The sequence below is a fragment of the Erpetoichthys calabaricus genome, chromosome 1 (assembly GCF_900747795.2).
Source record: "Erpetoichthys calabaricus chromosome 1, fErpCal1.3, whole genome shotgun sequence".
Classification (NCBI taxonomy): domain Eukaryota; kingdom Metazoa; phylum Chordata; class Cladistia; order Polypteriformes; family Polypteridae; genus Erpetoichthys; species Erpetoichthys calabaricus.
This window is the reverse complement of record NC_041394.2, coordinates 315,668,793-315,690,046: the sequence shown is the minus strand read 5'-3', so window position 1 is coordinate 315,690,046 and position 21,254 is coordinate 315,668,793. Positions and strand designations below refer to the sequence as shown.

The 21,254-nt window shown below is 39.3% G+C and overlaps 1 protein-coding gene across 1 annotated transcript in view; it reads left to right on the top strand.

Annotated features, from left to right (window-relative positions):
- efcab6 (EF-hand calcium binding domain 6) overlaps positions 1-21,254 on the top strand; it is a 177,703-nt gene that overhangs the window by 122,982 nt on the left and 33,467 nt on the right. Inside the window, exons 19-21 of the mRNA XM_028817720.2 lie at positions 2,351-2,586; positions 10,256-10,355; positions 15,864-15,982. Coding sequence (XP_028673553.2) covers positions 2,351-2,586; positions 10,256-10,355; positions 15,864-15,982 — 455 coding nt within the window. The remainder of the gene's footprint in view (positions 1-2,350; positions 2,587-10,255; positions 10,356-15,863; positions 15,983-21,254) is intronic.

The window sequence follows — 21,254 nt, the reverse complement described above, 5'->3', positions numbered from 1 at the left end:
AAATTACAATACAAATGAAATAATACACTGACCAACTGTACACAGAGTTTCTTGAAATAATGCCATATACTGTAAATGTCAATAGAATCATTTCTCAGTGTACAAGAGAACCCTGCCGCAAATATTCATTTTGCACTTCAGTATTCACAATCTTTTCCAGTAAACCCGGGTCCACCTACTGGATCGTGAAGATAGGGTCATTTCTGCTTGACAACTTTTCTACTGACAGACACTCATTTTACACTTAACAGAAATTGAGTGGTGCAAACACTCAGAGTGTCACAGTGACAAACAGTAACATAGTGTCATGAGGACTGTGTAATAATATTGTGATTAAAATATTTAGAAACCAATTGTTGCACTTACTACAGAACCAGTATAGATAAAATCTCAGAAACTGATAAGTCAGCTAGCCAGGGGAATACAGCCGGGCTGATAAAAGGCTATTAGTAGGCCGGCAGAGTGGGTAATAGAGGGGATAGGTAGAATTTATGGCTCTCCTCCGCCCTCAAGTAGGAAAGCATGGGCTGGAATGAGTTCTGAATCTTCTTGGGCTGAGTCATTGAGAACTACACAATACCACTTCTGCAAGAGATGTGTTAAGGACCATTAAAAGTGGATAAAGGAGGCCTGCAAAGACAGGCTCTCCCTCTTCCCTTTTCGATCCTGAGGAGACCATCTATCTGTAGGCGGCCATGCTGTTTATATCTTCTACCCCATTCAAAGGCCATATGGGAGCAAAGACCAAGCCAGACCAATCAAAATACAATAATAAGACAAAGAGCCACCTGGTTGCCTATTGTCAGGTTGTGTTATTTTGCCAACACTCACATTTGTACTCTACTTGAATTTTGGGCATGCTATCAATAATATATGATGAATAAATGTGTAAGTTTCTCTCCTGCCTTTTCTGGGACTCAAATTGCCTGAGGTTACAGATGTAAAAGAAAGAGGGAAGTGTTGTAACTACAAAAGCAGTTAATCTTGATAGTGTAGTGAGAGTATGGGATTTGGGGCATCCTTTATGGTCTACATAATAAAAAGTATAAAGGGAAATAGGGTCACCCTAGGACCCTACCATGGCAAAACATGTAGTGTCTTCTACTGTATATATTGTAAATGATAAGATGTTCTTAATGAAGGAATAACTGAGCGCCCAATATATATTCAATAACAAATTTATAGCTTAGAGATTGTGTAATGTACAATGACATTAATGGTCAGCTAGGGAGTCTCAGCAGAAAGAGAGAAGGTGTGTGAATTTTCAGGGAAGCAATATGACATCTAACCTTTCCACGCTCAGTGCAAGTTATTTTCAGTTGTTTTGAAATTTGGGTACTATTAGGCCAATACTGAAAGGGGTCTTTAGATTAGAGACAATTGGAACACATATTTAATCCCAATGTCTGGGGACCTCTGAATCCTAGCCATGTAACTTTCAGGATCATCACACAATTGTGCAAATTTAGTTCAAAATCCAGTCTGGATAAAATGGGAAAATACTGGAACAGGAATTAGGTTGGTAGGGGTTTTGGAGTATTCAATTTTGTTTTCGATATTGTATGACTCTGTGGTGGGTTGGCACCCTGCCCAGGATTGGTTCCCTGCCTTGTGCCCTGTGTTGGCTGGGATTGGCTCCAGCAGACCCCCGTGACCCTGTATTTGGATTCAGCGGGTTGGAAAATGGATGGATATTGTATGACTACCAATTGATTAGTACAATATTCACTGTGCAGAAAATTATTTTGTTGAATCTAGGCAAGATAAAGTATATTTGTACTGTTTTTTTTGCTAAGCAACAAAAAAATATTTTTATATTGCATGTTTTCTGCGGTGGGTTGGCACCCTGCCCAGGATTGTTTCCTGCCTTGTGCCCTGTGTTGGCTGGGATTGGCTCCAGCAGACCCCCGTGACCCTGTGTTCGGATTCAGCGGGTTGGAAAATGGATGGATGGATGGATGGGTGTTTTAATATAGAAGTGTATTTCAAAGTGCTTACAATAGAAAGAAAAGTATTTCCAATATGTACAGTGGCAAAATTCAGTGTCCGATTTGATCCCAAGTGTCTGCATTTTTTATGACCAGACACATTGTGGGACAGAGTTGCCAGTTAAATGCCAAGCTTTGACTCTCTGTATGACCCTTAACCTACCAGTGTTCCATTCTAGAACTATACAAACAGCTGTACTGGGATTTGTACGTGACAAAAGAAATTTGAGTAATTTTTTCTTCTATGTGTTATGCTGAACAAAAATCAACAACCACTTCCTATAGGAAAAGGTACATAATAGACAAATCATTTAATAAAATATTTGGCAGTAATTCTTCAAACTAATTTCTTTTATTTGCAGGATCTGTATTCTGCATTCTATAAGATGGACAGGAATCGTGATGGAATCCTCACAATGCATGATATCCGGGACCTTGTCGACAGCTTCATGTTTATTATGAAGGAGAAAGAATACCAGCGCCTACTGAAGTTACTAGGACTGGGGCCGTATTCTACCCTCAACTACCCTGAGTTCCTAAAACTGTTTCAGGTCAGGGAAACATCAGCAGCTCACCCTTGGCTTAAATCAGTTCACAGGTTTGTATCAAACTCCTGTTAAAAGTAAGACAGCGCATGCTGTGTTTTCCTGGACTTTAAACTTGACAGTCTTTCACACTGGGTCTTTAGAGTGGTCTTTAACCTACTTGCCTCATACCAGAGGGCTTACTTGGCCACTTATACACAGTAGCTCTGCATATTATGAAAGCAGTTTGACTCCATTGCTACAGCAGTAAGAAGTCTGATAGATGAGTGGAGAGGCTTAAATCCACAGGTGGGTTTAGTTAGCTCACCAGTAGGCTGTGCTTTTAAATACCATTGAGGACTTTCTGTGAACTGCATGAATCAGTAGTTGTTTCTTCCATTGCCCGAGACGTTTGCTAGTTTACATTTTAAATACTGTTCCCCTTAGTCTATACTAGGTGTCTTCAATTGCATGACTTACTAGTTAATTGATCAAATTCTGGGTCAATTTTATCGATGTTAGATCTTTATGCGGATCCTCTTTTTTCAAGACAAAACAGGCTGCATTTCCTCACCCTATCCTCACCCTACTGCGGAGCATGTACTTTAGTCCAGGAGTACACTTGGTAAGCATCTGCTTGGCAGACACCAAAACAACTTCCTCACTGGGGCTGTGTTTAAGAGTTACCTAAGAACAATTATTTGTTCTTAAGCTTTACAGTTTTTTTGCAGTATTTAACCACAAAATATGAATGCTCCTGAAATGTAAAACCTAATTTGAATAATGATGTGATATGCAGTTTGTTCCTTGTAACCTTATTGGATGCCTTCATTTTTGAATTCCAAATGATGTAATAAGCAGTGTTGCCTCATTGAGAGGCTGCACAAGCAACAGGCTTGTGTCTAACAGACCTTGACAATCTCACAGATGAGCGTCTATCCATTTCCTAAACCCACATGATTCATCATGGGTTCATGGGGCCAAAGCCAATTTCAGCAGTATACTGTAGGTCCAAGGCATAAACCAATCATGAAAGAGTTATCAGTTCATTACCAGCCACACTGACAAGTCAACTAAGAGGTGCCAGTCACTCAGACCTGCATGTCTTTTCGATGGGAGAAGGAAAATCAGAATACCCAGCAAAGAGCCATTCAGACATGGGGAGAATATACAAACTCTGAACAGATGATGATCAGGCTGGCGTTTGAGGCCTGTCTGCTAGAATTGTGAGGCAGCCTAGTTAATAACTGTGTCACCATTTCTGCCCACAGCTGATTGTTTTTTTTTTTTTCAAATTTCACATTTGTTCAAGTTTATTGTTATCTCTCTTTCTACTATTGCTGTGTATGTCAAAAATATTAAGAATGTTTTACTATGCCTTGAATTACTCTGTGAAGCAAAGAAATGTCATATACATATGATAGGAAATGACTACAGAGGCATATATTGAAATGAGGTGGCTTGGTGGCACTATAGTTAGTTGTACCTCATAGCCCCAGAGGTCTAACTCTTCACCCAGTTTTTCTTTCTTTTTGTAAACTGACCTGTTCTTGTATACCCCAACGATTTGGAGGCTAGGGTAATTTGTAACTGTAAATTGTCACCATGATGGTGTGTGGCCTTTCAGGCTTCTTTTCTGCCTTGTGCCTGATTATGCTGGAACACTTTCCAGTCACTGTTCCTTTGTCTCACATAGATATGTAGAGAAAATTGATGGATATTCAGAATTATGTACTAGGGGGCTTTGTCCCCTGCTTGCTTCGTTCGCCAACCCCCTGGCCAGCACTACGCGCTAGCCTCTTTGCGGTTCTGCCACTTGTGTATAGGGATGTGGATGTACAATTTAAACAGATTTTAATTTTCATGTGAAGTGTTATATTTGCATCCACGTGACGTATAACTGCTCGTGATTTCATTTTGTTTCTTTCTCTCTATTAAATAAAACAACTTTTTTGAATATTTGGCTCTGAGATTTGTTAATTGTCTTTGCAAAAGCTATTCCAACGGGAAACTTAACGTTTTAATATGATAAGCATATCAAGATCTCCTTTGGTGTCTAATGTTACTACATTACCTTTCTTGAATACATCCTACTTTCTACAGTAATTCGTGCGGTGGAAGACTGGATGGAGTTACGGGTTGTAGATATTCTTTGTGATTTGTAAGTTGTTGTTTTCATCTTCCACACGATCACCACCAACTGTTTCAGCATAGTCTTTTGATACGCATTTAACCATTTTGCCGTGTTACTGATTAACATTTTTGCTGTAAATTCGTTTGACTTCCATGTTACTAGGTGCTAGGATTGCCCGTGTACTCATTTTTTCTGTTGATAACCCTTCATGATGAAATTCTCCGATAAGACATAATATGTCTTCTTTAATTGGGAACTTAAAGTGAGGAAAATGTTAAAATGTATAAGAGCTGAGAGTGCAAAAAGTGTGTCTGACAAGAGCATTCACAAGACTAAGATGTGAGAGTACCGTGGTCTTGTTTGAAAATGATTGCTAGGAGGGCGTGACATTTAAAAATATCATGGCAATATTATCGTCTCACGTGACTTGAAAAAATCTTTTCCAAAAAGTCACATCTCGATTCCTAAAAAGTCTCATCGCGTTTTTTTTATATAATAGAGAGATACTCTAGTGTCTTGACCCTTCTAGAGTGCAGACTGAAGTGTAAGGTAACAATCTATAAAATTATTTATCAACTAATTGATTTCTTACTAGAGCAAAAATGGAAAGTGTGAGCTTATAACAGATGCTGTAAAACTTTGTTTATATCATGAGGCTGATTGCTCACTTGTTCAAGACAGGCAGAGAGTACAAAGCCACAGTGCCACTTCCCAGAGGATGGTTGCTTCATACTGGATACCAACATAAACCTGTTATTGGTGGTAGTAGTGGGATAGTGTTAAGAAATGGAAAACGCATGTGATCTCATTAGTAATTTTGTTTTGCCTAAATATTTTTTTTCTGTTTGTGGGACTTTAATATTTAAAAAAACAAAAACTTCATTTTCATGTTTGTGTTTTTATTGAATATCTTTGTTTGAGAAAACTTTTACATTTAGTCTTAAATAGATTACACAACCATTTTAAAATTTCACTGGGTAGGTAATGGGTCACTAGAAAAGTGTTGCATAATTTTTTGAGATCACCTCCCAGAAGGCACCATGATTTGTATCATAAACACTTCCCTATAAATTTCAGCTCAACCGCATTAGTAGGTTGTTTGAGATTAAGGATGTGATCTGTGAATAAGTGTTTGTTTAGTGTTTTAGGTTCTAATTTTTCTGGTAACAACTCAAAGCTTTCCATTTCTCAATTCAGCTCTCAGTATTAGCATTTTGGCTCCAGCTGAATTATACTGTAGTTCTCTTGTCAATGACTTTCTTAATTCTTTTTTGTCTAGGATAGTGGTTAAGCACTCTGAGTTTCACTAGCAATCCACAGTATGCTTATAAATCTGTTTCTTTCAGTTTCCATCTTGAAAACCATGCACATCTCCTGGGGCCTCATGTATAAACAGTGCGTATGCACAGAAATGTTGCGTACGAACGTTTCCACGCTTAGATCGTGATGTATAAAACCTAAACTTGGCGTAAAGCCAAGCACATTTCCACGGTACCTCATACCCTGGTGTATGCAATTTCTCCGCTCGGTTTTGCAGACTGGCGGCACCCAGCATCAAAGTAGTGCTACTGTTCCTGTGTGGTTACACTTTCTTTCTTAAATCCACATTCCTGACGCGGCTTTATAAATACACTGAAACTAACAGCATATTGTTTATTAGTGTAATGCATCTGATTGTAATTAACCTGCAGCAATATAATGGTCCAGGGAATAGCCGTAGTATTCCAAATACCATAACTGCTTTAGCATTGTTACTCTCACTGCATCTTCTTCTTCTTTCAGCTGCTCCCATTAAGGGTTGCCACAGCAGATCATCTTTTTCCATATTACTCTCCCTGCACCACTCGGGGTATTTAAATCACTGTATCTGAGTGGGGAATCACAGCAGCAGCTGATTGGAAAGAGCATTATTGGTATACAGCATGAAGCAGACGCTGCCTGAGCCATGGCAAAATGCTTCAAAGCCTTTTCCTGCTGTATGGACCTCGCGGTTCAGAAAAAGTTTCATCCCAAGAACTATAAGCTCACTCAATCAGTCCATCAAGTGCTCCTTGTAGAACTGTTTGTACTTATAAGTACAATTACCCCACTGTAAACTTGCACTACAGTTATAATATTGCACAACCTGCGCCACTTTATAAAGCACGTATTTACATATGATGACGATATCATTTTTAAGATGAAATGCAGCAAAATATGTTGATTATATTATACAGATAAAACTTTAACTTCATTTAAATAATCTGCATTGTTAATAATTAAACATGTGAGGACACGGAGCCACAGCGCTAGCTAGTTCAGGGATTGTTCCTGCTTTGCCTTGTATTCTTGCTGGTGCTGACGCGACACTGGAAGGATAGACGGATAGAATAATTAAACATGTACTACAAAGATATTTCAATGTTCCTTAAAAGTTTTGAAGAATCGTCGTTCTAAGCTTACAGATGGCTTAACGTCTATTACAGAGCTGATTGTGTGGCGATTGGGTATTTGGAGAAAGAAAAGTAAGGACATGAATTGGAGGTTAGTACGTTTGAAAGAGACAGTACTTCTGTAATAAATTATTTCATCGAAGGTCGCGCATGGCGCAGCAAGCCTCTTTTGTGAGACATGAACAAGCACTGCACCACCGTGTTCCCATGTTTAATAACATGCTTTCATTCCAATCATCATGAACAAGATATCACGTATACATCTCAGTATTTTAATTATTCAGAGAGCTGTAATATCATGAATGCAATGGATTATGTGTCCTGTTGGAGTAAGAGAAAGCCCGTTTAAGAAGCAGGTAGTGATTCACACACAGAGCACAAAGAAGATCAAATACAGAACAACGCATTTAACGTGTTACTTTAGTTACGATGGGATTTGAGAAACTAGTAAATGAAACGATTTTAAGATGAACTTTACAATGTTCTACTTTAATGCCAAAATAAACTACGTGATTAAAGTGGAAATTTTGAGATTAAAGTTGACATTTCGTGCATTTTTTCACACTGTGTGCCTATTTTATTTTGTCTGTACCTAATAAGCTTTCATATGACACTCAGACGGTGGGCTACGACTCGCCTTTTCACGGCGACTTTGATATGTGACTTTTTTTTTTATTTCGGGCACTGTGCGACTTTGTGAACTTGAGCTTTCAAATTTCTCCGACACTCTGTCACTTGATCAACTTCCTTTTGTTGCTTATATAACTGTTTAAACCAACAAATAGTACATTTTTCCTTTGCCTCCACTTGGTATTCGTTGAAATTCTTATATTTTCCCCCGTGCTTTTCCCATTGTCTTTTCACAGAAGGGTTAAGGGTTATTTATATTGATTTGCATATTCAAAGAGGTGTAATTCTGGGAGGAGTTGGGGCGGGACAGAAGACGCGTGCACGTGTGTTACTTTTCACGCTGATCGGGATTTATGTAGCGGAAGAACGTGAAAGTTTGCGTACGTACAGATTCCTGCATCTGGATTTTTCTGTGCGTACGCACATTCCCGCTTTTGTGCTTACGCCATGTTATAGTGCAAGTTCTATGCGCAGTGTTATACATGAGGTCCCTGGTTTGTTGCTAATAACATTTAGAAGTTGCTCACTCTTATTTTGTCAGTAGGCTATTGGACGATTGTACCTGGAAATTGAAAAGCAGGTAGAGAGCATCTGTGCTGCAGTTCAGCCCAGCTGCTTCAAGTATTTTGCACCTGGCAGTAACACTTTGATGTAGACATTGATTTTAGAGGGCAGTAAAGTTTAAGTCTGTTGGAAGTAGGTCAAATGATGCCACATCCTGCTGCAGCAGAAACCATTTGCTATGGACTGCAGTAAATCTCATCTATGTTCTCTATGGAGAGTTCATGAGAACAACAACAAGTTATTTAAATAGCATATTTTCATACATGAACGCAATTCAAAGTGCTTCACATAATAATTGTTAAACAGAGTCACAAGTGCAAGTTAAACTAAAGAACAGTTATAACAGTACAGAATCATAATTTCCTGCTTAATTACAAATTGTGGTCAGGTGATCAGTAAGGACAGGAATATAATATTTCCAGTTGGATATTGGAGAAAATAAACCTGCAAGGTTCCAATGCCAAAAGAGTAGCCAGCCTCCAACTTCTCAGGTACACCATAGTTCATAAGCTTGTTATCATTAACAGGATATTCTTGTGAAAGGTAGGACTCACAGTGGCTGCCTTCGAGAGCCTGGTGAAATATATTATTACACCAATGGTAACTGGATATGAATTCTTAAATATCTGACATTCCACCACATTGATTTAAATTATGTTGGTTTAGGAAATAGTTGTTGCAAATTCCCCATTTTAGGATCTGAACTAGTGCCAGTCAAAGCCCATTTGGAGCCCTAGACAGGGTGGATGGACATCACCCCTCATTGTCCATCCATAGTGGGTAGTTGGTATTATTAGACTTTGATGTCCTGGGGGAGGTCCCCCTTGGTGTCTGGAGCACGTACCCCTTCAATAGTACAAAAGGCACCCCTTTGTGTATATACAGTGGATGATACCCTTATTGTACAGAGCGTGTGCAATTTTACTTTCATAAACAGGGCCTACACAATGTCATCGTAGTGTCAACAAATGGAGGGAGTATTGGGACAGGGGTTCCCTTTCGGTGTCTGAAGCACACGTCCCTCAACTTTCATAAATGGCGTCCCTCATATGACAGCATTCTAAGTGGCCATCTAGGCCACCTAATCAGTAGATTAACTCTGATCTGAACCTAGCACTAACCACTGCACCTCCTAAATTATTACGCTGCAGACATAATTTAACATAGTCCATAAATAACATAATATCCAAATTCTAAAATGTGCTATATGTGCATCTGTTGTATCTAGGATTGCACAATAGCCAAGATATGGCCAGAAGTGGAAATGGTACCAGGATAGCATAATAGGGGAACAGCCCCTCAAGACCCACAGAGAAACCCACAGAGTGTATCTCAGTAGACTAGTGAAAGTAGTGACTACAAGAGGACATATCTCAGTAGACTAGTGAAAGTAGTGACTACAAGAGGACAATAAATGCTTCAAATACATTAGGTTCCACAATGACACCAGTTAACAAGCAAGTTCCTGCATACACTTACACTGGCATGGCTCCTTCAGGCCACTAACTGGTGCTGATAAGGGAGGTGGGTTGCCTAAAAGCTAGGTATAAAAGCTTCATACTGAGCAGAGGGGTGAAGGTACTGGGTCCACTAGAAGGTGCTGTACTATTTTGATGCTTTAGCTGCAGGTGGTTTAAAACATACCGCCAGGCATTGGTTACCTACAATTAGAATTAGGTTCATCAATAGAACAAAGCTAGGGTTGCGAGACATAGCAGATCAGAAAAGAAGAACAATTTGTGGTACTTGGGAGGAAGCTACACCCGCAGACATTCAGTGCAAGGGCCTGTAGTAAGTCATGGGAGCCATTGAGGCAGAAGGCTTTGCAGTTTTGTCTCTTTTGTAAGTTTGTGCTTTCCCTGTTACCCTCTCCTCCTTGTGTTTTGATTAGTGTTATTCTGATTTGTTTTCTTGTATTTTTATTGCATTTATGTATCTAAGCAACTATTTATTTCAATTTATGTGTTTTCCTTTTATTTATAGGCCGAAAAATGTGCCAGAAACTGGTATCAATCTAGTCTGCGAACAGGTACATCACTACCTGATCACCAAAGCACAAACCAGATGGCATGACTTAGCAAAGGTAGGATAACAATTTACATGGAGTTATGGTCATCTTTTAATTGTTCTCACAATTCTAGAGCTGGGAAGCAATGATCCCCCAATCCCAGAGGGATGCTCTAGAAAAGTTGCACTATTACAATTAATTAAAAAAGCCCATGATGTGACAGTGTTGATGCCTTGCTACAGGCTTCTTATAAAGGTGGATCTTTACTGGACTTGTCCACCTAACTGGTAGCCTGCTATGATGGTGACAGTGATTTCATAATGTGTCTGAAGTAGCCTAAGAAACTATACACATGTGAATTAAATATTGGTCCCTAATGTAAGCTGACTAAAGTTTGAAATAATCATAATTGTTAGGGTCAGCAGTTTTCTTGAGTGAAAATGTTTTCAAATCAAGCATCTATTCAGGGGTCCAGGGACCCAAGGATTCTGTATATATGTAACATGCCATCCTTTTTTATATGGATGCTGCCATTTTTGGGGCCCATGCGTTGGCTGTTTCCATTGCAGTCTACCCGGTAGTTCCCAGAATTCACAACACATGTTTTGTCATCAGAGTGAGTGTATAATGGTTGATACGGCCAGATTACACCTGTTTGAATTAAAAAACCTTTTTTGTAATTTACTTCCTGGTTTAAGTAGTGAGAAGTCAAGCAAAATGACACCTTTTATTGGCCAACTAAAAAGATTACAATAGGAAAGCTTTCGAAGCAACTCAGGCCCCTTCTTCAGGCAAAATGTAAATATGTTCCTGGTTTAAGAAATTCTAGCTTTGGCATTGTAGTCTTTGAGTTCTAGTTGAATGCTTTTATTTTTGACAACATATCGGTTTGACTTTCCATTTTGACCTTAGCTTGTTCTGACCATGTGTGTCATGATTTAGTTTTGCAGCTGTTCTTCTTTTGCTCATTTTCATAGTAAAGTGGTATTATTTTGTACTTGGAACTCAGGGTTTTTGAGGGTAAGGATTCCTCTCTTGTCATTATTTGTTCAATTTTCCTAATGATTTAGTAGTTGTGTACTTTTTTGTAATGTCTTGGATGCCATTTTAGGTACCACAATTGCCGCCATTTTAGGTACCTATCACAAGGTTCATACCTCACGTGTCTAGGGGCGTGGCCTCATAGGTAACCTGTGTGACAAGATGAAAGGTCAGCTGGGGATTCTTATCTGATCTGTGGATACCAAAAAACTTTCAAAGACTTTTGCTAAAATTCTTCTTGCGAGTATCGTTTCGGTTTTCATCTCTTTGTTTATACCTTTGGACTATGAATTTTTGTTTCATGTTTTGGTTTTGGTTTTGGTTGCTATATCTGATGTCCTGGCTTGGATTGTTTTTTGCTGTCTTTATGCAGTTTTGTTTAGAAGTTTTTCCTGCCAGTTTGCTGTCAGGACAACTTGCATCTCCCTGTCATTTTAATTCTTTATAAAGTGTATCTTCTAAGTCATACATAATAATCATCTTTAAAAATGGATCCATGATTCCTGTGTACTGTATCCACATCAATGCATGCACAGAATGCAATATCACCACCACTGTTCAATGCATGATGTCAGAGGGTTTTTCAAATAGTAAGCTCACTATATGAGAATGCATCAGCAAGCCGGACACAAAACATGAAGAGCGCCATAAACCAAGTCACAGATGATAGTGAACAACAGAGGTTGATATTTGTGAACTTTTAATGCAAGTCCAGGTGGGAGATGATTATAGTTTGACTTTGGATTAACCCTTTAAACTCCACCTCATTTTTGTCCATTTTCTGCTACTTTGATTTAACTAGCTATAACTTTATAATCCTTCACTGAATGTTCATGTTCTACTGCACACAATAAAGGTCAACATTTCTAGGTTAGAATGTTTACACCTGGAGAATATAGTTATGTTGTACACATATGTTGCAGCAGATTAAGTTGCAAAGTAACATTTTTACCAAAACATGCACTTTGAAAGTTATTCTTATTTCCATAGAGTTTATAAAGAAACTGGTAAAAGTACAAAAAATGAAATAGTATTATCTAAAGAAAAAACATAGTAATACATTTTGACAAGAATACACCACTCAGACCAGTACAGTTCACCAATTTCCATAATTCACCTAACATTCTCAAACCACAAGGGGCACCACTGAGCCCCAAACCTCAGACACAGTGTTACCTAACTCAATCCTGGGTTTAAAATAATAGATTTTTATTTTCACTGACCTCTTCTGCAGTGCACAAACCACAAAAACGAGTACTGCAGTATAACTAAATACATGTCTTCATCTGCTTCCACATTTCGCCCACTGCCTCCCAACTCTGACTCCCTGATGTAAGGTGCCAGGCTTCTTTTCTTTTTTTGTTGCTAATAATAGTTTTTAATAATAGTAGAGATAACTTAGTTTAATTTTTTATATAAAATTCCACTGGGTAGCCATCAGGGCTCACTGCATTCTCACTTTGGAGTGAGCTTATAGAATCCAGTAGATCTGAGAGTGTCAGTGGTCCATTTCATCTGCACTATGAATATCTAGAGGTTGTATCAAAAAAAAAACCTCCTTAGATTATGTCTTATCTTCTTTACACCGAGGAGACTATAAGGACTTACAGTATTCCCTACGTGTGTGCGTTATAATTTTATGGTCAATGATTTTGTCTCTGTCTGCATTGGTAATTTCTGTTATTGTGTTGCGAACTTCCTGCTTGTAGATTTGTTGAGCTAAGATCTTATTAGCCTTCTCTCCGTGTTCATAGTAATGATGTTGCGATTTAAAGATTAGCTGTTCTGTTTCTTTTGTTGTCAAGAAGTTAAATTCTGATTGCAAAACCTGTCTTTTTCTATAAATGGTCTCATTTGGAGACCTGGCATACTCTTAATCTATTCTGGTAATTTTGCTGATTAACTCTGAGGCCTTCTTGGTCTCCAATTTATTTTTATGGGAAAAATATGAAATCTGTCCTCTTAAAAACGCCTTCAGAGTTTCCTAGAGAATTTCTGCATAGACCTCTGAGGATGCATTTGTCTCTAAAAAATAATCAATTTTCTTGGAGATGAATTCTGTACTGTTATCATCAGCTAATGACAGGGGATTAAGATGCCAGCTATGAAATGAATGTGTAGGGCATAGTGATTCAAGCTCCAATATCAGAGAGGCGTGATCACAAATAACAATAGCGGTTGTACTTGCAAGATTTGTTAGTGGGCAATACATAATTATTGATAAAGAAATAATTCTTGAGTAACTATGATGTACAGGCTCCTTTTCAAGTCAGACATGTGAATGCTTCCAATGTCACTACACTGCATGTTGGGAGCATGATTGGCGTCATGTGGAAACAAGCGCTGTCCTCCCCCAGCAGCACCGTTTGGCGGCACCCAAGGACCCTGACAGGGCTGCACTTCCACACTTTAATTCCCATGCAACCCTGCAGCTGTCCTAATTGTGATCAGCCTAGAGAAACAGTGTCACCTTCTGTGTGGAGAGGATGAACTGCTCTCGGTGTCCTCCTTCACCCAGCCCATCCATTGTTCCTCAATCCCAGCTGGGATGAAGATTACAAGGTTCTAGCTGGGCTGTGTCCTCACTTCTGCAAGCCTTCCATTATGGCCTCACAGCTACGCAAGATGCCCATCCATCCTCCATGGCACTTGTGACCTTGATGTGTTACTGTGGGATATTGATGTAATCAGTCAGGAGGTAGAGGCTGCTGTAAGGAAAGTTGTGGGGGGAGGACAAATAGAAAGAAAGGAGAGGAGTTAATAAAGTGAAGGAAGAACTGACAAGATTACGTGGTCCATTTATTTCAGCAATATATTACAATTACTTTCAGCCACAGTGCTGGGAAATTTATTTTTCATATCTGAAGTTCTTTTCTTTCAGCTACATCATTGTTGCCAGGTCATTTTTCAAGCTTCTCTTAAAATGTTTATACAGATCAACAAGTAATAAGCTCATTGAAGGCACTGGGAGAGGTGGATCAATAGTTGAAACTGGTGAAAACAGATGTTTCTTAAGGGTTCCAAAGATTCAGTGTCTAGCTGGATCAGATAAGGTTCACACCATGTTTTTATCTGCTGCCTATGGCGTTGAGCTCACTCAATAAACTACTGTAATTCTGAATGTGTGATTGTCCTCCTGCGACCCACCCAATCTCAGTATGGCTGTTTTTCTGACAGACAGGCTTCTAACTAAAATTCAGTTTGCTTATTGAACAGCTGGCAAGCATATCAACCCCTGAAGGCTTCTAACTACAGGAGGAACAACCCCTAACAATTATCATTGAACATCTGTTGACAGTAATGTCTCATAAAGAACTTCATTCAAGGAATTCATTTACTGAGAAACTGTTGTGACTGGGCAGTAGATACATTGGAGCAATGAAAAAATATGACCAAGAAATGGAATATAAAAGGGATTAAAGAGGAAAGACAAAACTAGTCTGAAGACAGGGGTTTAAAATTTGGAAGTCAAGAAATCAGCTAAAATGAATAAATGAGTCAAAGTCAAAGTAACAAAGCAAATAACCTAATGGTGCATTTCCTGGCAGCTCCTTTTAGCTAAGTCTAGCATTTAAACCAGAATATGAAGATAAAATTATAGTTCAGACTGCAAAGCAAATGTCCAGGAAGAAAAGTCTTCTTGATAGCATGTTCTGTCTACCACAGTCTCTAGAAGGTAAATGGCAGAGACCGAAGTAGAGAGAAGCATCCTCGATCCAATATGTGGATGGCATGTTATGACAGCAGGCCTCACGAAACTCTGAAGAGACTTCAACAGCAAAAACATGGTGTTACTATTGTACTAAGGCCTAGAAACATAAAATAAGCCTGGCCCTAAAATTCCTAAGCAGGCTTGTGGTGTGGTTGATGAGTTTGTTCTTCTGACTGGCCTCAGACCCTCAGGCCCCCTAAAGGTTTCTTCATCTCTTAATCTTTGATCAAATAGTCATCTTTTTATGTTTTTCCATCTGGCCTCTATACTCATGACACCTTTGCCAGCTGCAGCAAAGTTTATAAGATATAGTAGATCCATTGCCGGCCATGTTTTTAACACTTTGTCCAGGTCTCTGTCTGATTATGCTATAAAAGTGTAATGCTCAGATACTGTAAATTGATAAAGGTGCTGCAAATATTTATGGAAAGAGTTACAGTGTTAAGTTTGATATAAATACAGTAGAACAGGGCAAAGGCATCCAACAGGACTGCATTTTCATACCAGAAAAGTAAATAGACATGCAGTCAGTGTAATGCAGATTGGCACTCTGCTGTGTATTAATATGTGTGCGGATTAGTTAAACTGTTGTCTGCACAGAGGTTTCATTTCCTCGACCCTTTCACAAATTTAAATTCTTAGGATATTTTTGGTAGCTTTGAATTTACTTCTTTTGTCACATTTAAACTATATAAAGAACAACTAAATTGGCCAAGCATTTCAGCACTGAAGATAATGAAAGATATATAATGAGATAATTGCCTCATGTTTTTGTGAATTTCTATTTTAACAGTGCATATTAAAAAAAAGAATTTATTTTTACACTTCAGGCATTTCGAGAATTTGATCAAACTGGTAAAGGTATCATTCGAAAAAAAGATCTCAGAGACGTCCTGTTTCGATTTAATTTGCCCATCACAAGCAATGACTTTGAAAAACTTTGGGCTAGGTAAGTTATTTTTATATTTATGTTTATGAATAACGTAATATTTTATGTTGCTAAATGCCAGCTTAAGTTATATTTGAAATTTTCAAAAAGTTGTAAAATTATTATTATTATTTCTGTGCCTACTTATCCATTTCAGAGTTATAGAACCCAGAGGCAATCCCATCTTCATCAGCAGCTAACTCAGTCTCTCATTTGAGATTAAATAAAGTCAAGTTCTTGATCAAGATTTATTCACAAATGAGATATATTATGTGATATTTTGATAATGCAATAAATAATCTACTGAAGAGAACAGATTAGAAGAAAAAAAATACAATACAACATAAAAAATACAACACAACACATATACAGACATGGACAAATTTGTTGGTACCCTTACATCTCATTGTAAAAGTGCCGAATGCCCCTTGAAAAGTGATTAAATGAAAAGCAGTTGCTCCCTGTATACCTGCATGCCTTTGATATGTCATCGATTAAAGCAAAGCAAGTGTGAAAAGAGATAAAGTACTGCTTACACTACGAAGATATTCTAGAACTGCCTAGACAGATTTGTTGGTAACCCTAGAAAAGATCATAAATAGCTGGATTTGAATGATTTTCAAACTAGCTGTTTTCTTTCACTAGTATCACACATCTCCAATCATGCAATCAGTCAATTTAAATGGAGAAAAGTCACCACTCTGCTGTTTGGTATCATCGTGTGTCCCACACTAAACATGGAACTAGAGAAAGCAAAGCAGACAGTTGCCTGAGGTGATCAGAAAGAAAATTATAGACAAGCATATTAAAGGTAAATAATAATAATAATAATAATACATTTTATTTATATAGCGCCTTTCCCATGCTCAAGGCACTTACAGAATATAATAAAGAATGGCAGCATATACAGTATATACTGTAGCATTGTACAAACCAGATAAATAAATAAAGAAGATTAAGACAGTGAATTCTGAAAAAAAAAGAAACAGACAACATAATTGATGGTCTAGCACACACACACACAGGTTACATTGGCATCTTGACAGAGAAGTAAACTGAGAGAAGGGTAATAAAGTCAAATAGAGCTAAAAGCCTTCCTGAACAGATGAGTTTTGAGTTGTTTTTTAAAAGAATTCATGGAGTCAGCTGACCTGATTAATTTCGGGCGGTCATTCCAGAGTCTGGGCGCTATACAGCTGAAGGCCCTGTCACCCATGGAGTGTAGATTAGTGAGGGGCACAACAAGATTGCCAGAATCAGAGGACCTTAGTGGGCGGGCAGGCACATAGTGATGGAGGAGGTCACTGATGTAGTTTGGCGCAAGGTTATTTAAGGCTTTGTAAGTTATTAGTAGGATTTATATTCAATTCTGTAAGACACAGGGAGCCAATGAAGACGGAGCAGGATGGGTGTGATGTGCTCGCTGCTGCTGGTTCGAGTAAGGACTCTTGCAGCTGAGTTTTGAATAAGCTGGAGCTGTGATATAAGATTAGAAGGGTCACCTGCCAGTAGGAAATTACAATAATCGATGCGGGATGTGATAAAAGCATGGACAAGTTTCTCAGCATTAGAGAAGGAGAGGAAGGAGTGAACACGGGATATGTTACGGAGGTGAAAGTAAGAAAGTTTCTTAATGTGATTTATGTGGGCGGAATAAGAGAGGGAGGAATCAAAAATGACACCAAGATTTTTTACAGTAGAGGCAGGTCTGATGAGATCACCGCCAAGATGGACTGGGAAGGAGCTCATTTTATTAAGTTGAATTTTAGTCCCAATTTGCAGGAGTTCAGTTTTATTGCAATTTAATTTTAAAGAGTTCTGCTCCATCCAGGTTTTAATTTCACTAATGCAGGTTGTGAGCTGAGAAAGCTCTGATGAAGTTCCACTTTTAACATTGAAATAGAGCTGAGTATCATCTGCATAAAAATGATAACCCAGTCCATAGCTACGGATAATATGGCCAAGGGGAAGCATGTAAATACAGAAAAGCAGAGGACCGAGGACAGAGCCTTGAGGGACTCCTTGTGTGACTGGTGCTGAGCTGGATCTGCTCTTGCCAAGACTAACAAACTCTTGCCTATCAGTCAGATAGGACTTGAACCACTGGAGGGCAGTGCCAGAGATACCCAGCATGTTCTCCATTCTGGACAGTAGGATGTCATGTCTGACAGTGTCAAATGCTGAACTGAGGTCTAACAGAATTAATATGCTGGTTTGTCCAGAGTCTGCTGCCATAAGCAAATCATTGGTTACCCATAGCAGAGCAGTTTCACAGCTGTGCTGCGCCCTGAAACCAGACTGAAAGGGTTCCATCAAATTATTAGAGGTTAAGTAGTTGGTGAGTTGGGAAGCTACAACACGCTCAAGAACTTTTGACAGGAAAGGGGAAAATAGGCCGAAAATTGTTAAGATTGTCAGCATCAAGACCAGACTTTTTTAACATTGGGGTTACAGAAGCAATTTTAAAAGTGAGCGGCACAGAGCCAGTGTCAAGGGATGAGTGTATTATTGTTGTAACAGTCGGGATTATGGCATGAAGGCAGGATTTAAGTAGTGTGGTGGGGATGGGGTCCAATACACAAGTAGTCGGCCTCATCTTACAAAGCAGGTAATTAACAGATGCAGATGTGACTGGTGAGAACTTAGAGAAGGAGCTGGATGGAGTGGGAAAACAGGGAGAGATATAAACAGATGATGTATTTATGTTAGTTGAATTATTTAGATCTTTAATTTTGTTACGGAAAAAGTGGAGGAATTCCTCACAGACTTCAGTAGAAGAGGTAGTTGGGCCAGATGCGGGTTCGAGTAGTTTATTAACTACAGAGAACAGAACCCTTGGGTTATCATGGCCACTTTCTATTATACTGCCGTAATGGGTGTTCTTGGCAGAAGTTAGTGCTTCTCTGTAAGCTCTTTGGTGGTCAGAGAAAGCCTGGATGTGCACGGTGAGGCCAGTCTTACGTGACATTCTCTCAAGGCGTCGGCCAGCTGCTTTCATAGATCGCAATTCTGAGTTATACCAAGGAGCTGAACGTTTAAAGGAAACCTCCTTATGTTTTAAAGGAGCTGTTTTATCTAATGCTGAATGAAGGGCTGAGTTATAGTGGTCAACAAGACTATCTAGTGTTGGTGGAATAGGTGAAGACAGCAAAAGATCAGAAATGGATCCAGAAAGGATAGAGGGACAGATATTTTTAAGGTTTCTATAAGAAATTTGTTGTTTACAGGTAAGAGGAGGGAAAGGCAGTGAAGCAGTGAAAAATAGTGCTTTATGGTCAGAGAGTCCCAAATCAGTGCTGTAAATGTTGGCAACAGATAGTCCAGAAGTGCAGATCAGGTCCAATATATGACCGCCAGAATGGATTGGAAAATCAACATGTTGTGTCAAGTCAAAGCAGTCCAGTAAGGATAGGAATTCATTCCTCAGTTTAGATGTGGGGATGTCAATATGGATGTTGAAATCACCAAGAAGGATAATTCTCTGAGAGTAAGAGCTTAGGTGGGTCAAAAGTTCAATCAGATCGGATAAGAAGGATGCATTGTATTTTGGAGGACGATAAACAACAATGAGTGAGACAGGATCTGATTTTTGTTATTAGTTTAAGAGCTGGGCACTCAAAAGACAATGGACAGTCAATTGGGATTCGTTTAATGTTTAAGTCAGCTCTGACAATTACTGCAAGCCCGCCGCCTTGTCTTGAGCTGCAAGGCTCTGTGTGGAAAGTGAAACCAATTGGAGTCGCCTCTGTGAGAGACGCAAATTCGTTTGGTTTTTGCCAAGTCTCCGTTAAACACAGAATATCAAGTTTGGTGTCAGTGATGAGTTCTGACATCACCAATGCTTTGCCATTAATAGACCTCGGGTTAAATAGTGCAATGTTAGTTAATGAGGCTTCTTTTTGCACAGAGCCGCAATCAGGGTTTAATTCCACATAATGTAAATTTGGCACACTGACACTTCTATTTCCAGAGTCATGAGAAAGACGGCGTATTCCTGAGCAAATGCTGCCGGTGGTCTTTTCATTCGCAGCCCGGCGGTGGCAGCGACCTGACCCGCGATGTATATATTTCAGGCGTTGCAAAATACCGGCGTCTTTTAGGATGTTCCAGTCAGACCATTTGCTCTGGACAAACTGTTTAATAAGAAGGAGTTTGTCATGAGAGTATTTTAGCATGGTACTGGGCAATACTTATCTGAATAGCACTGGAGAAGCAGCACAGCACAGCGGAACTGGTAGGACAGGCGGGTGTGGTAGCGTAGGTGAGCGGCAATAGCAAAGCAGCAGAAAGCATAGCAGGAGGAGGTAGCAGGATTTGGAGGTTCCAATACACAGCCACAAGGAGTAACGCTTGGTAATTTCAGGCGTGATCGCCCCGGAGCCAAAAGCCAGGTTAATATGAAAATCAGATCAGTTTCCAGTCGTAGAGTACTGTAAGATGAAACGGGAGCAGATCAGCATAGCGAATTTAATATAATCAAAGCTATAAGACCATCACCATGCAAGCCTGATTTTCCTGTGACAACAGCTGAAATGTTTTTATGTTGCGTCCCTGGATGCAGAATGAGCAGATACAAGCTGAACTCCAAGATCAAAGTCCATCAGTGTCTGATCGCACCATTTGTCCCTTTTTGAGTGACAGTGGACTCAGTGGAAGAAGACCCAGGAGGAGTCCACTGTTGAAAGAAAAACATAAAAAATGCTAGACTGGAATTTGCTAAAATACATATTGACAAGCCATAATGCTTCTGGGAGAATGTCCTCTGGACAGATAAGACAAAATGAGTTTTGTGACAAGTCACATCAACTATGTCAACAGACAAAAAAAAGAATATTTCAAAGAAAAGAACCCCAGACCTACTGTGAATCATGGAGGAGATTCTGTTATGTTTTGGGCTTACTTTGCTGCATCTGACATGGCGTGCCTTGTGCAAGGAACAATACCATCTCAAGACTACGTACTGCGCAGTGTCAGACAGCTCTGCCTTAGTCGTAGGTCACAGACCCTCCAACAGGATAATAACCCAAAAACACACAGCTAAAAGCACTCAAGAATGGCTAAGAACAAAACATTGGGGTACTCTGAAGTGCTCTTGTATGAGCCCTGATTAGAATCCTGTCAAATATATATGGAAAGAACTGAAACCTGCAATCTGGAGAAGAGAACCTTCAAACCTGACACAGCTGGAGCAGTTTGCTCGGGTAGAGTGGGCCAGATCTCCTGTTGACTTGTGCAGAAGTCTCATTGAGAGCTCCAGGTATCTCTTGTTTGCAGTGATTACCTCTGAAGGTTG